Source organism: Capra hircus, chromosome 12 (genome assembly GCF_001704415.2).
Source record: "Capra hircus breed San Clemente chromosome 12, ASM170441v1, whole genome shotgun sequence".
Lineage (NCBI taxonomy): Eukaryota > Metazoa > Chordata > Mammalia > Artiodactyla > Bovidae > Capra > Capra hircus.
This window is the reverse complement of record NC_030819.1, coordinates 53,407,614-53,421,779: the sequence shown is the minus strand read 5'-3', so window position 1 is coordinate 53,421,779 and position 14,166 is coordinate 53,407,614. Positions and strand designations below refer to the sequence as shown.

Sequence of the window (14,166 nt, the reverse complement as noted above, 5' to 3'; positions counted from 1 at the left end):
GCGTTCCCAAACATGAACCCCCCTCCCACCTCCCTCCCCACAACATCTCTCTGGGTCATCCCCATGCACCAGCCCCAAGCAAGCTGCACCCTACGTCAGACATGGACTGGCGATTCAATTCTTATATGACAGTATACATGTTAGAATTCCCATTCTCCCAAATCATCCCACCCTCTCCCTCTCCCTCTGAGTCCAAAAGTCTGGTATACACATTTGTCTCAGACTCTTTGTGACCCCATGGACTGTAACCTGCCAGGCTCCTCTGTCCCTGGGATTCCCCAGGCAAGAACACTGGAGTGGGTTGCCATTTCCTTCTCTGGGGGATCTTCCCAATGCCAGGATCAAACCCATGTTGGTAGAAGTGTAAAGTTTCTAAGTGCACTCTAACCTGAGTTTTTATCAACTTAAAACAGACTGTTACCAATATGAATTGCTTTGTGTAAGCTTCATGGTAGCCACAAAGCAAAAACTTAAATACACAAAAGTAAAGAAAGAGGAATCAAGCTTATCACTACAGAAAATCATCAGCTCACCAAGGAAGAGAGCAAGAAATGAAAAAGTTGTAGGAGTTCAAGATTCTTGGTTCTCTCACTGTTGACTTTCCCGCGCTGTCCCCCAGTCAGCCTTGGGATCTGGGGAAGCTCTCATGCCCAGAGCCCACCTGTCCTGACGTACATTGTCAAGAGTCTCAGACCGGGACTTCCCTGGTGGTCCAATGGTGAAGAATCCGCCTGCTAATGCAGGGGACACGGGTTTGATCTCTGGTCCGGGAACTAAGATCCTGTATGCTGATCCCTGGTCTGGGGAGATTCCACATGTCACAGGGCAACTAAGCTCACACTCTGCACCTGCTGAAGCCTGTGCACTCTAGAGCCCGTGCGCCACAAAAGGAGGAGCCACCACACTGAGAAGCCCGCACGCACAAAACTGGAGAAAGCCTGTACAAAGCAACGAAGACCCGGTGCTGTCATAGACAAATAATTTGAAAAAGAATCTTGAACCACTGTAGATGATGGCTTTGCTGCAAGAAAAGGAAACTGGGGCAAAGAGTTTGAAAATACATGCCATAAGATCTCCAAGGTACTCTCAGAGGCCTGAGAAAAACAGGACATTCATTGTCCAGTTCAGCTCTTTGGAGGAAACAGTTAGGACGGCTGTACATGAAGCAGTCATGTACAGATGTGAGAGTTCAACCATAAACAAGGCTGAGTGCCAAAGAATTGATACTTTCAAATTATGGTGCTAGAGAAGACTCTTGAGAGTCCCTTGGACAACAAGGAGATCAAACTAGTCCATCCTAAAGGAAATCAACCCTGAATATTCATTGGAAGGACTGATGCTGAAGCTGAAGCTCCAATACTTTGGCTACCTGATGCAAAGAGCCAACTCATTGGAAAAGACCCTGATGCTGGGAAAGATTGAGGGCAAGAGGAGAAGCAGGTGACAGAGGATGAGAAGTGGGTGACAGAGGATGAGATGGTTGGATAGCATCATCAACTCAATGGACATGAGTTTGAATAATAGTGGGATATATGTATCTGGGCTATAGTGAAGGACTGAGGAGCCCAGCGTGCTACAGTCCATGGGGTCACAAAGAGCTGGACACGACTTAATGACTAAACAACACAAGAGATGCTCACAGCAAAATGCTATCTTAGAAGAAGCATCTTGCTGAGAGTCTCTGGATAATATCCATTTTGTTTTAAATGTAAGAACATTTTCCAAGTGGTAAGGAAGTTTTCTTTTTTTTACTTTTACCTTGAAACTTTTTTTTTCCTCCAAGAAATCCCATTAAATCTGGTTCCCAGGTGGCACTAGTGGTAAATACCTTGCCCGCCAATGAAGGAGACACAAAGATGCAGGTTAGATCCTTGGGTTGGGAAGATCCCCTGAAGTAGTAAATGGCAACCCACTCCAGTATCCTGGCCTGGAGAATCCCATGGACAGGGGAGCCTGGTGGGCTACAGTCCATGGGGACACAAAGAATCAGACACGACTAAAACAACTTAGTACGCAACGAACTAAAGCCAGTCTGTGTTTGATTTAGGTCCAAGGTGGAGGAAGTGAATCTCCAAAGGTCCGTGAGTCCCAGGCCCTGTCAGGTGGTCTTCCGGAACAACTCTGTTGACCTAGGTGCCCCACGTAAGTCACGCACACAACATGGAGAGGCCACTGACTCATAGAAGGATGGGCGGTTAAACGTGAGGTCCTGCTCCTTGAAGGCACATGATGAGTGAAATAAGCCAGACACAAAAGGACAAGTACTGTGTGACCCCACAGACATGAGGTCCCCGGAGCAGTCAGATTCTTAGAGGGAGAGCAGGGTTTCCAGGGGTGGGGTGAGGGGAGTCTCAGGTCGGGGAGGCAGCGAGTTCCGGGGCCAGAGGGTGGGGGTGTCTGCACAGCCTTGTGTCTGTTCTTAGTGCCACTGGACTGGACACTTTGTATCTTTAAGATGGTAAACTTTATGCTACATGCATTTAACCACGTTTTTTAGAAGGTGACTGCCTGAATTTTTTTAAACCATTAATGCAAAACAAGGAGACCATTTAAAATGCAAACACATCTTCATTTTATAAGGGTGGGGCTGTTTTCATATTTTTATTTTTCACAGCCCTCCATGTTTCTGCATGTAGAACATTTAAGATAAAGTGAAGGACAGTGGTTTCTCCACCTTTGGCAGTTTGCATTGCTGACAGAGCCTGGACTTGTGCTTGGGAAGGGGAGGCCTCTGCTCTCAGAAAATCTTCTCAGGGACTTGCTGCCACAGGGCACTCCCTCCTGTCCCCACAGCTGCGCAGAGAATCCATGACACCTGAGAAGTGCCAACGCAGATTCCACCTTGAGATTTTGGGTGGATCCATCCCAAGTGAGAGGAAGGTAGTCCCCGGGAACGGGAAGCCACTGATACCTGCATCCAGTCCAAGACTGTGGTGAAAATGGCCTAAAACAGTGGTGCTCCATGCACCATCCTTAAGCCAGGAGCAGAAGTGTCACCCGGGAAGTTGCTAGAACTGTTGGCTCTTGGGCCCCACCGCAGACTCACCGAATCAACCCTCTGGTGGTAGTGCCCACTCTAGTTGGAGAAATGCTGGTCCTGCCTTTGTGCAGGGTACCAGGCTTCTTACCAGCTCTGGGGTGGCTCTCCATGCAGAGAAGGCTGTGGACCACCACATCCCTCTCTCCTTCAACACACAAGCACATAAGCCAGTTCACAACACCTGGGCACAAGTTAGGTTTTCTTCTTCTAAAGAGCATGGCCACTCACAAGTAAATCCACTGTCACCAGTGAGCCATGGTAAACCTTGGGAGTGTGTGGAAGCAGCATGCGCCCCCTCTGGGTCGTGCTTTAATCTAAATGTATTAGGATTGTTCAAATGTGCGACTGCTCTAGATCTGATCTGTCAAGGTCAGAAGTTAGAGAAGAGCGAAAATATTCATCAGCCCTCCTCATTGCCCCACAAGAGCTGGTATCGTTTTTAGAAATGATTCTAGGATTGATTCTCCCAGAGAGAGAGAGTGCTAGTCAATGAGTTATTTCCTTTGGGAACTTCTACCCATGACCCTGTTATTCATGTCAACTCAAGTAAACCACTTTGAATAAATACTTAGTTAAATCAGCTAATTTTAAAACAGAGACATTTCCAGCATGATGGACTTTTTTTTTTTTCACCAAGTTTAATATTAATATTGCATGTTGTCCCCCAGCATGTTTTCAGCTTCAAAACTCACCTTTCTGGGTTCCAGTTGTAGGTTTTAGTTTCAAGACTCAGACTTTTGCAGGGCCCCTTCCCTTGAATGGTAGTGGGAAAATGTAGTGAGGGACCTGTGGGTCGCCTCTTGAGATGCTCAGACTGGGCTGGGCCACAGGCCCATAGAGACAGACATGATCCATTGGGCACCTTGGCCAGGCTGCATCCTCCAGGACATGGCTCTCAGGAGCATCAGGCACATCAGAATCCTTGGGGGAACTTTAAAAAGCACCCAGTGATGTCCAGCCATGCAGATCCATTGGCCCCAGAAAGAAGGATGCAGAAAAGACTTCGTCAGTGGTCCTGATGCAGCTAGGTTTGCAAACTGCTCTATGGCCAAGCCCTCCCCAGATCTCACCACTCTCCCTGCCTCAGCCATCCCTACCTGAGGTGGCCAATGAGTTCCAGTTGGGGAGGGGTTTTGATTTCTGTCACCAGAATGTTCACTGTACATATTTGCCTTCTAACAGCGTCCCCATGGTTTGCTCTTTCAGATGGGTATGCGTTTTCTCAGGTAGAACGAGCTGTGATTTCTCAGGAAGAACTAGTCCGATCTTACGACACCACCAAAAGCAAACCCCAGAGGACTTTTTCTGCCACCTTTGAGTAAGGGCTGGGTTCCCGAGTCCTACCCTTTTGTGTTCGTTCTAGGGACAACTGCAATGAACCAACACTCCTCAACACTCCTCCTGTGACTCTGTGACTCCTCCTCCCTCCTGTGGCTCTGGCCAGTTTATTTCTATACTGATTGAATCACTATCCTTGGGTATAAATGATGGGGAACCCTATATGCTGTTTCTTAATTTGTCTTCAGTGTTTTACTGGATTTATTTATTTTTCTTGTAGCTGTGAGACGATTTATCAGTTGAGTCTGGAGTATAAAATTACAAAGTATTATGTTGCACCAAAATTTAAACTTTGGTGCAGGTTGTTTTGGGGAAAAAAGGTCAAGGATGTTATGTTGCATAATAAGCTTGTCTTACTTTATTGGAAAGAGGTCATGCAGAAAAGTCACAGACTAAGGGACACAGGCAGCGTATGAAACATTTTTCTAAGTAGAATGTCCTGTCCTGTCATGTTGGAGTTATATCTGATGAGTATGAGATGTGCACCATATTCTTGGTTTCAATGAACTCATGTGACGAGTATAGTGTAGACTGATCTTCAGCCTCAAAACCAGGTGTGCAAGAAAGACTGTATCTCATTCTCTCCTGATTTCCTCACACATCAGGGCCAGTAGAAAATTCAACCTCGTTCTTTTTTTTTTCACCCTCAGTCATTCTTGTGATTCTGCCTCAGGTGTGTCTGAACTCTCCAGGGTTTCAGATGCTGCAAAGCACTGGGCTCCTCCATTCTTCCATCATCTGCCCACAAAGGTCACCATTAAAGACATGTGCTTTCTTTTGGCCTGGCCATTTTATGAGGCTTCTGTGCCAGGGATAGGGCACTGGAGCCTTTGAGGAGCTGGGACCCCCATGCCCGCAGTCTAACATTTCTGTCTTAGGGCACACTGTCTACCCAGTACACTCTGAGGGCACAAAGAGATGTCTCTCAGATCTCTGCAGTAGTCCAAGGCAGAAAGGCCCCTTCCTCAAGCCCTGTTCTGCCTCTTGACTTTTTAGAAGTGAAGACCAAGAATTCTTGTAAACTATGTCGATTTTCTGTGCTGCCAAAGACTCTTCTGAGGAAACAAACAGAAAATCCTGAGACCTGTTTGAATGGAAATGAGACAACAAGGAAAACACTGGGAGAAAAGCCCATAAATACCTCAAAAAGTTATCCACAAATATATAAAATGTGGTATAGCCATAATATGGAATGTTATTTGGCTGTAATAAGAATGAAACACATACAAAATGGATAAACCTTAAAAACATTATGCTAAGTTTAAAAAAGCCAGTCCTAAGGGGGCTCATGGGCTTCCCTGGTGGCTCAATGGTAAAGAATCCACCTGCCAATGCAGGGGACATGGATTCAATCCCTGGGTCAGGAAGATCCCCTGGAGGAGGGCATGGCAGCCCTCTCCAGTATCCTTGCCTGTGAAATCCCATGGGCAGAGGAGCCTGGTGGGTTAAGCTCCGTGGGATCGCAAAGAGTCAGACACAACTTAGTGACTAAACAACATCTAGGGGCCACATACCACACGATTCCATTCACAAGAAAGTCATAAGCAAATCTATAGATGTAAAGGAGACTAGTGGTTGCCAAGGTCTGGGGGTGGAGGGGTTGAATGGAAGGCGGGGCGATTGCTCAGGGGCACAATGTGTCTTCTGAGGGTGATGAAAATGTTGTACATTTGGATGGTGGTGGTAGTTGCACAGTTCTGTCATAGTCTAAAAATACTGAACTATATATGCACTTAAGGGTGGATTTTCTGGTATACAAATTATATCTCAATAAAACCATGAAGTTTTTAAATCACCTATTTCAAAAGTGATAAATTCAGAAATTTCAGAACTACCAGGTCCATGCTTTTATGTGTTTGTAGCAAAAGTTTATTATGCAGATAGTACAGGCTGCACACTTTGCTAGGGGACCAGCAGGAAACAAGGAAAACAAGTTGCCTGACACCATGCAAGTTACAGTGTGCTTAGGGAAAAAGTATTACATGCCTACTTTACTTTGACAGCATCTCACCTGTTCCCTGAAAAATATCCTTTCTCCAGCCAGTGAGGCTTACTGAGAAAAGATTTCCTGACCAAAAACCAACCCAATGATGGACTGTCCTATGTTAATCATTTGGGAAAATGTCTTGTTCCAAAGTTCCTTGTTAAAGCCTCATTTCTGGGCAGGAAGCCTTTTTGGGAGGCTTCTTTGTGGAAAGGAACTCATTAATATTAAAGACATGTGCGGTCTCTTGCTGGCCTGCGTTTTCCAAGGCTGGTTGCTCAGGCTTTCCGTCCACTGTTGCTGTTTGATTGGTTTCTTAAGAACTAGGACGCCAGGTGGTCTGTCCATTTCCTGGAAATACAGGCCAGCCTCAGCTTCAAGCGGCCTCGGGGATTTGATCCTTTCTGGGGATGTCTTCACTTGGTCCACTACTGATCCACAACCTAGTATTAATAGAATGAAACGCAATATTCTCCGGGAAATGAACGATTGTACACCCACGCTCTGAATTTGGGTTTTGAACCTCTCAAGTTGGCATTTTTGTCTAGTTACCTCAAAGTTTTTACATTTATGAACTGTGCGCAGAGACAGCAGCCACATTCAATACTCTGAAAACTAAAAACAAACAAAAATTCAATAAGATACGCTTGGACAAGTCACTTCTCCAGAATTTTGTTTCTCCAGAACACGGATTCCCTGCGCGTTCACCTCTAGGGCGCCTCTTTGCGCAGGTGGCTGGAGACCCAGGATGCTCTGGGAATCTGGGCGCAAGGAGCGTGCGCAGGTGCGCCAGGTGCGGCGCGGGGCGGGGCCGAGCGGGGAGGAGCAGCGCGCGCTCGGAGAGCGCGGGAGTGCGCGTGGGGTGGAGTCCCGGGTGGTTCACTGAGAGCCGGCGGGTCCTTCCAGTTCGCGAGGCGAACGCCACATCCGAGGGCAGGAAGCAGGCCTTCCGAGGCGCCCCCGAAGTTCAAGCAAGGGGCGCCCCCCGGCAGCCACACCCTGTCCCAGCTCCTGAAAAGCCACCTAAGTTCGCGGCTCCCTGGACTCTTTTTACCAACCTCGGTCCCTCCAGCCCCACCGGTTTAGTGCGGGACGCCGGGCCGGCCGGGCCTAGGAGCGGGAGGGCGTGACGGGCTTCGAAAGGGTTGGGGCTCGAACCGATGCGGGGGCGACTTGGGCGCTGGAAGGGCGAGACAGGCCTTCCCTCCCTCTGCGCACCCCCTTGCAGCCGCAGGTGAGCAGGTCCTCGGCGGGCGGCTACGGGGAGCGGAGACGGAGGTGGGCGCAGGGGTGTGCACAGGTGTGTGCGCTGCACGTGCTTGTGAGTTCGCTAGAGAGGAGAAGCGCCCCGAAACCCCGTCGGGCATCGCATGTCCTCGGACACAGGGGTGGGTCAGCCGGAGCCGGGCCCGTCTCTTCCGAGGAGGTCCAAGCTCGCGGCTGTTCTGCGCGGGGACGCGCAGCTGGGCTTGTTAGAGACTCAAATTCGCGGCCCACTCCTCTACTTGCGGAGTTGGAAATTCAGCGTTCCCTGAAGCGTCTGGGGGTTAGCCAGCCAGTTCAGCTGGAGTCCCCACACGCACGATGCACTGCGGCCCGCAGGGGAGAAAGCCTGGGCGCCCAGCTATGGGTTTTTGCACGCGAGGAGCGCGCGGGGCCTCGGACGCACCTGCTAGCAGACCGTTAGTTTCTTGGCCCCTTAGGCGCCCAGGTCTGGCTGAGCTTCATGAGAGTGGCCAGGACCCAGAAAACCGTGTCAGCGGTGAGTGTTTGGTGCCCAGGTCGGAAAGAGCATTGTACGTGCCTTGGGTCTCTGTCTGGGGTGGCCCTGCTGTTGGAAGCCGCTGGGTTGCATTTGCAGAGGGGAACCCTGAACTCCTGAGCTTTTCGGAACAGACGTGGGCTTCAAGGAAAGAAGCTTTTGGATTTAGACAGTGGGGATTTAGACCGTGGGAAGCGTGCTGTCCTCCCCTGGAGATACAAAAACAATTTGCAGTTCCTCCTTGGTGCAGTTAGTGTGCACAGCTGAAGGTTGTTTTACTCCGCATCCTCTTCCTTTGACTTTGAGAAAAGTAAGGATTGGCTACTGTTTACACCTGCCCCGTATGGAGTGGCATATGGAGTGTTGAGGTCGTGAGGGTCCTCCCTAGACCAGGAAAACATCAAGCTCAAGGTTGAGGACTTAAAACTTCTAGCTTCAATGGAAGCAAATCCTTCTGATTCTTTGGGTTCGCCTAAGTCAAAGGGGGAGTATTATTCAGTAAGGGTATGCTATTAGTTTTCTTCTGCCTTTCAATAGATTCTGTTTGAAAACAGCTGGGTGACCTCATCGTGGTAGGATACGGTTGTGAAGCCATTGGAAAGTTTTGGACAGTCACACAAATCCTTCTTTGAAAAGCAGTGCCTTGTGACTTTGGGCAGAGGGAAGTTGGAGGGGTGGAGCAGGTGGAGACTGGCAGGAAGGCGCTCCCCTAGGCATGTCCCAGAGGGCTGGGTGGGTAAATCCCAGCAGAACCACCCCAGCACCGGGGGAGCCAGCTTCTCAAAGTGCTCCGACCTCCCACCGATTATGGTGTTGATTATTTAGTGTTGTCGCTGGGAGACCAGTGTCTTCTATTTGTGGGACCTCTTGGACGCTGTGTCATTTGGCCTGGGTCAGTCCAAATTGTGCAAAAACAAACCCTTCCTGGGATGTCACGTGCACACCTGCCTTGGTGCTCAGATCTCAGGCTTGAAGGGATGGAGATGTGGCTCTTGAGGTGGCAAGTAAGGAAACTGATTCTATGAGCCCTGTGTTCTGTTTCCTCCTCTCACCAAAAATCACATGTATGGAAAATACTTTCCCAGAAGCCTGCTGTCTGGCTTTTAGTTTTGTTCATGTTCTTTAGCTATTTGAACTTTTTAAACATCAAATTCCTGAAGCTTCCAGTGCAGGTGGTAACAGCAAAGAAATGTAGACCATCCTCAGCACTCTTCTGATCACATTATTTTCATTATTTCTCTGAAGGGGGCTTTATTTTCTCCATGGCCCCTTTCTGTTAGTTTGTTTTGATAGCTGCATATTTGACTGCCTTAGATCTCAACTAGGTTAAAGCAACATTCAAAACTCCCAGCTCTACACAGCCGTCAGCAAACACTCAGCCTCCCGTCATTTGTTGTTCAGTTGCTAAGTCATGTCTCACTCTATGACCCCATGGACTGCAGCACACCAGGCTCTTCCGTCCTCCTCTGTCTCCTGGTATTTACTCAAATTCATACAATATCTCATAAGTAAGGATGAGGAATAAAATTCATTCACTGTTCTAGAAATTGTTCTGAGTCAGGGAAAACTCTACAGAAATCTTTTTCCTTGAAATAATGATTCAAAACTTTTAGAATGCTGCAAGTCGGATGGAAAAACAGCAGGGGGCAGGAGAGACCCTTTTCCCTCTGGTCAGCAGCAGGTTCCCTGATTTAGGAGGAAAGAAGACAGGTCCAATGCTGACGTTTGTAGCTTTTCCACCTACCAGATCTGCATTTGTTTTGTCCACAGTTTACATATTTTTCTATTCCTCCCTCCCCCCGAGCACTGAGTGAAAATCAAATTGGCTATGTATTAACAGCAAATCAAACATCTGGGCTGACAGTGAATATTTGTTTCACATGATTTGCTCCCAGAGCAGCAGCTGAGGCCTGGAAGAGCATTCTATCCTGGTCACCAGCTTCCTTCTACTTCAAGGTATTAGGATGTGTTCAAAGAGGGTTTTCCACTTCCCTGGTGGCTCAGACGGTAAAGTGTCTCCCTACAATGCAGAACACCCGGGTTCAATCCCTGGGTTGGGAAGATCTCCTGGAAGAAGAAATGGCAACCCACTCCAGTACTCTTGCCTGGAAAATCCCATGGACGGAGGAGCCTGGTAGGCTACAGTCCATGGGGTTGCAAAGAGTCGGACACGACTGAGCGACTTCACTTTCACTTTAAAGAGGGTTTTAGGCGGGGAAAATATGGTACCTTTGTGTACAGAGTAGGAAATATTTCCTAGAAAGTACTGACTGGGAAAACAAATGCCAGTAATTCAAACAAATTTCAAGTGGTAGGCATTATATTGCGTTCAATAATTGTTAAGTAGTTGTTGAGTTACTAAGTTGTATGTGACTGCAATCCCATGAACTGCAGCACACCAGGCTTCCCTGTCCTTCACCATCTCCTGGAGTTTACTCAAAACTCCTCTCATCCTCTGTCGCTGCCTTCTCATCGTCAGGTTACCTGAATGAATTTATAAAAGGTGCTTTGGAAACAGTAGTATTCAATATTTTTAACCCCGTATACCCAGTGATTAAAATAACTTTCCTGTACCTTCTTGAATGATGTTGAGAAATTTCAAAAGACGTGGTTTATCTGCTTTTTTCTATCAATTTTTTTATTGGTGTATAATTGCTTTATGGTTAGTTTCCTCTTCCAAGTAGTCAGTGATCTGAAAACAGTGAATTTTATGCTTGCCGACCTCAGAGATTCAGAGGTGTCTGCCTACTTTGGTTGGGAAGGAATCAGCTTCATGGTGGGTGCAACTAGGACATATCCTGTGACTAACAGGAGACAAATGTTAGTTTGCGTCTCCTGTCTTTGATCAAGCCTCTTGCCCTCTTTAGTTCACCTGTCCAGGCCATCTTCAGATACTGGTAGAGTTATCACAATGACATAACCTTGGCACCTCTGCCGGAGATGGTTGCATCCTCCTGCCCCAACCTACCCATATGCCGACCCCCTGCAGAATCCGCCTGCCTGACCTCTCCTCCCTGTCTGGGGCCCCAGCACCGCTCCACGGGCCCCTCCGGTCAAGATGCCCTGCTGTCTGTTTTCAGACCTGTGTGTCTTTGCAGAGGCTCCAGTCCCGCCTGAAATGCACCGTCTCTTTCCTTCACCCACCTTAGATGTCTCGCTCCAGTCTCCTCTGAGCTCTGCTTGGACCTGTTTTAACATCACACACCTTGTCTCCATCCTGTGGACTGAGAATCTCTTCACTCACATTTCCAGGGCTGCACGTGTGCTGTTCATTTGGTAGATGCTCAGTGAACCCTTGCTGGATAAATAGACTTCTGGCCAGGTCCAGGGCTGAACTTTTCTGCAGGTTTAGTTTTGGTTCTCTGGCCATGAGTGGTCTATGAACTGGACTTTTAAAACTCATGGAAGGCAGAGGGGGGAAAAAAAATCCAGGTCTGAGTAATCACATGAACCATTATCTTTATTGAATCAGGCACTTTTGATTTCCATCCTGTATTTCAGACTGAGTTCCTGAATGCATGTCGTCAGCTTGCCCTGGCTGAGCATTCAGCAAGGAACCCACCTTCCGTCGCATCTGTAGCGGCTGCTTCTTGTCTTCTGATCCCACAGTCTCTTGAATCCCAACCAGCTGAATTTCTCGATACTGATTTCAGAACTAGCTTTATCACAATTAACCAAAAGTTAGGCTATTCCAACAAAAAGCACGTTTCTTCTACTAGGTGTGCCGTTCTTTAACTTGGAGGGGAAGTTTTTTTTACCTTTTTCCTGTACATAGCACAATTCCCTTCCTCTGTCACACATGCTTCTGCTGTTTTAAAATAGCAACTACAGCTGCCAGTAGAGACTCTTGGGGGAATTTTTAAGGCCACTAATCAGTTTCACAGCTGGAGGCAAAGCACGTTGCTGGGGAATATTTTTCGCATGACACACCAGGTGCTTTGACCTTGTTGGGGAAGCGAGAGGGTTAAGCTTGAGGAGTAGGAGCGAGGGCTGAGTGACGAGACCACCGGAGGCCCGGCTCCTTACGCTGACCCCTGCACTGTGCAGAAACTGAGCCAGGCACCAGGGGGATCCCAAGTCCTCCAGGAGCCTCTGGGGGCATAGAGCTGGGGCCATGGGGACCCCCCCCAACGCCCCCCAAGTCCTTCCAGAGTCTCTGGAAGTGCTGGGAAGGTCAGAGCTCTCATTTCCCCCTCTGAACTGAGCACAAGCCCCAGACTTAAAATGTATGCAGAAGCAAAGTCCTTCTTGAAAGACACCTCCTCCTACCAATGTTGCTCAGCCTCCAGGGCCATCAGAACCTTGGAGGGTTCCTTGGAACATGGATTGCTGGGCCTCAGTCCAGACTGCTGTCTCCAGGGGCCCAAGAATCTGCATTTCTGACCCATTCCCAGGCGACTGGAAACCACTGTTGGAACTTCTTTTCTATCCAATCAGTTTAGTTTCTTTCACTCAACTATTTACTCACAAAAGAGTCTGTTTCCCCCAGACAAGCAACGTGCATGTGGTGAACACAGCAGATGAAGAAAGCAGAGCAGTGGTTACCAGAGGCGCCTGTCGGGAGAGGCGGCGACTGGCACAGGGGGTCAGTTGTCTGGTGACTATGGAAACACGTTTTGGTGGTGAGCATGTTGTAGGGTATACAGAGACACAGGATGCTCTGGGAATCCAGGTGCAAAACTTAACTCGCAACTCCCAAGTTGTACATCTTTTTAGTCGACGGTTTTGGTGACCATGAAGGGCCCCAGAGTGGGCTTCCCTCCTTCACCTGAACTCCACGAGGAACTGGAGCTTTGGTCCCAGCAGCGGCCCCTTCCACCCATTCGCCTTCTTGGGGAATCCAGACGAATTTCGGTAAATCTCTCATGGTTCTCAAATCTCCCGTATTGGTGGGTATTCTGAGTTTTATTTGGCGGTGGAGCAGGTTAGCTACCCCCTCCCAGTTGGAAAGATACTGGTGGGGGTGGGGTGGTGCGGTGGTGCTCGGGTGAAATATCCCGGGCATACCCACTCATGGTCTCGACACTGAGTGGGGCTCAGTTGGAAGATACTGAGAAATGCCCACCCAGTCAAAAGATACTGGGTGGGAGGCTGGGTGAAAAAACCCAGCAGAATACCGAGCCAGTGGAAAGGTACTGGTCGGGGGCCTTGACTGAAAGAAATCGAGGCATACCCGGGGCTCAGCTGAAAAGATACTGAGGTCACTCCATTGTAGGGGATTGAATGATCTTGGCTGAGTGCATAGATAAGAGGCTGAGCTGACACTTCTCCTCAATTCAGCTGTCTTTATAGAATTTGTTGGGATAAAAGCGAGGAAAATACATGAGAGCTTTGCTCCGAAGAGAAGGGGCAAGACTCCTCCTGGCCAGTTACAGTTTCCTCAGGTGGCTGAGAAATTGACTGGAGTGGTGGAGGCCTAGTCCTCATACCATGCAGTGGTCCCACAGGGAAACCCACTCGTTAATTAAAATACTTGCTCGTCCAGGGGTCGCACATAAGACTGGCCATTCAGCGACCTAAGCAGCCACGGTGGTCTTAGATTGCTGGAGGCAGAGCCCGAGACACATAAGAGGGCTGAAAGGGTGCTAGGGTGACTCCTAGGAGAGTTCAGCTCACAAGCAGCACATGGGCGCACTACAAAGGTTCACTAGTGATTTTTCATCCCTGACAAGCTCAGCTTAAAATGGGAAATAGAATCTCGAAAAATCAAAAAGGAGGGGCGTCAGAAAGCCAACCTCCGACTAACACCCCGGCCAAATTCATGTACAATATGTACGGAGCTCGTACTTGCAAGTACCTAGTTAACTGGGGAATTTATACTAAAGGAGACCCTAACTTAAAATGGCCAAATTGGGGTTCTTTCTGTATTCCAAAATAGATAGTTTTGCTTGCACAACTAGAAAAAGCCGGCCATAAGATCAAACAGACTGAATGGAAGGCTTACTTTGAGTGGTATCTAGAAGCTTCTAAAAGAGGAAATAATAGAGTAACTTCTTTGCAGGAAACCAACAAAAAATTGCTTGATATAATATCAGAACTAGG

At 48.3% G+C, this 14,166-nt stretch overlaps 1 protein-coding gene across 1 annotated transcript in view; it reads left to right on the top strand.

The window, feature by feature from the left end:
- The window catches only part of LOC102190971 (phospholipid-transporting ATPase IB-like), a 100,896-nt gene extending 93,058 nt beyond the window's left edge, over positions 1-7,838 (top strand). Inside the window, exons 36-38 of the mRNA XM_018056307.1 lie at positions 2,048-2,142; positions 7,077-7,478; positions 7,591-7,838. Of these exons, the coding sequence (XP_017911796.1) occupies positions 2,048-2,142; positions 7,077-7,478; positions 7,591-7,838 (745 nt within the window). The remainder of the gene's footprint in view (positions 1-2,047; positions 2,143-7,076; positions 7,479-7,590) is intronic.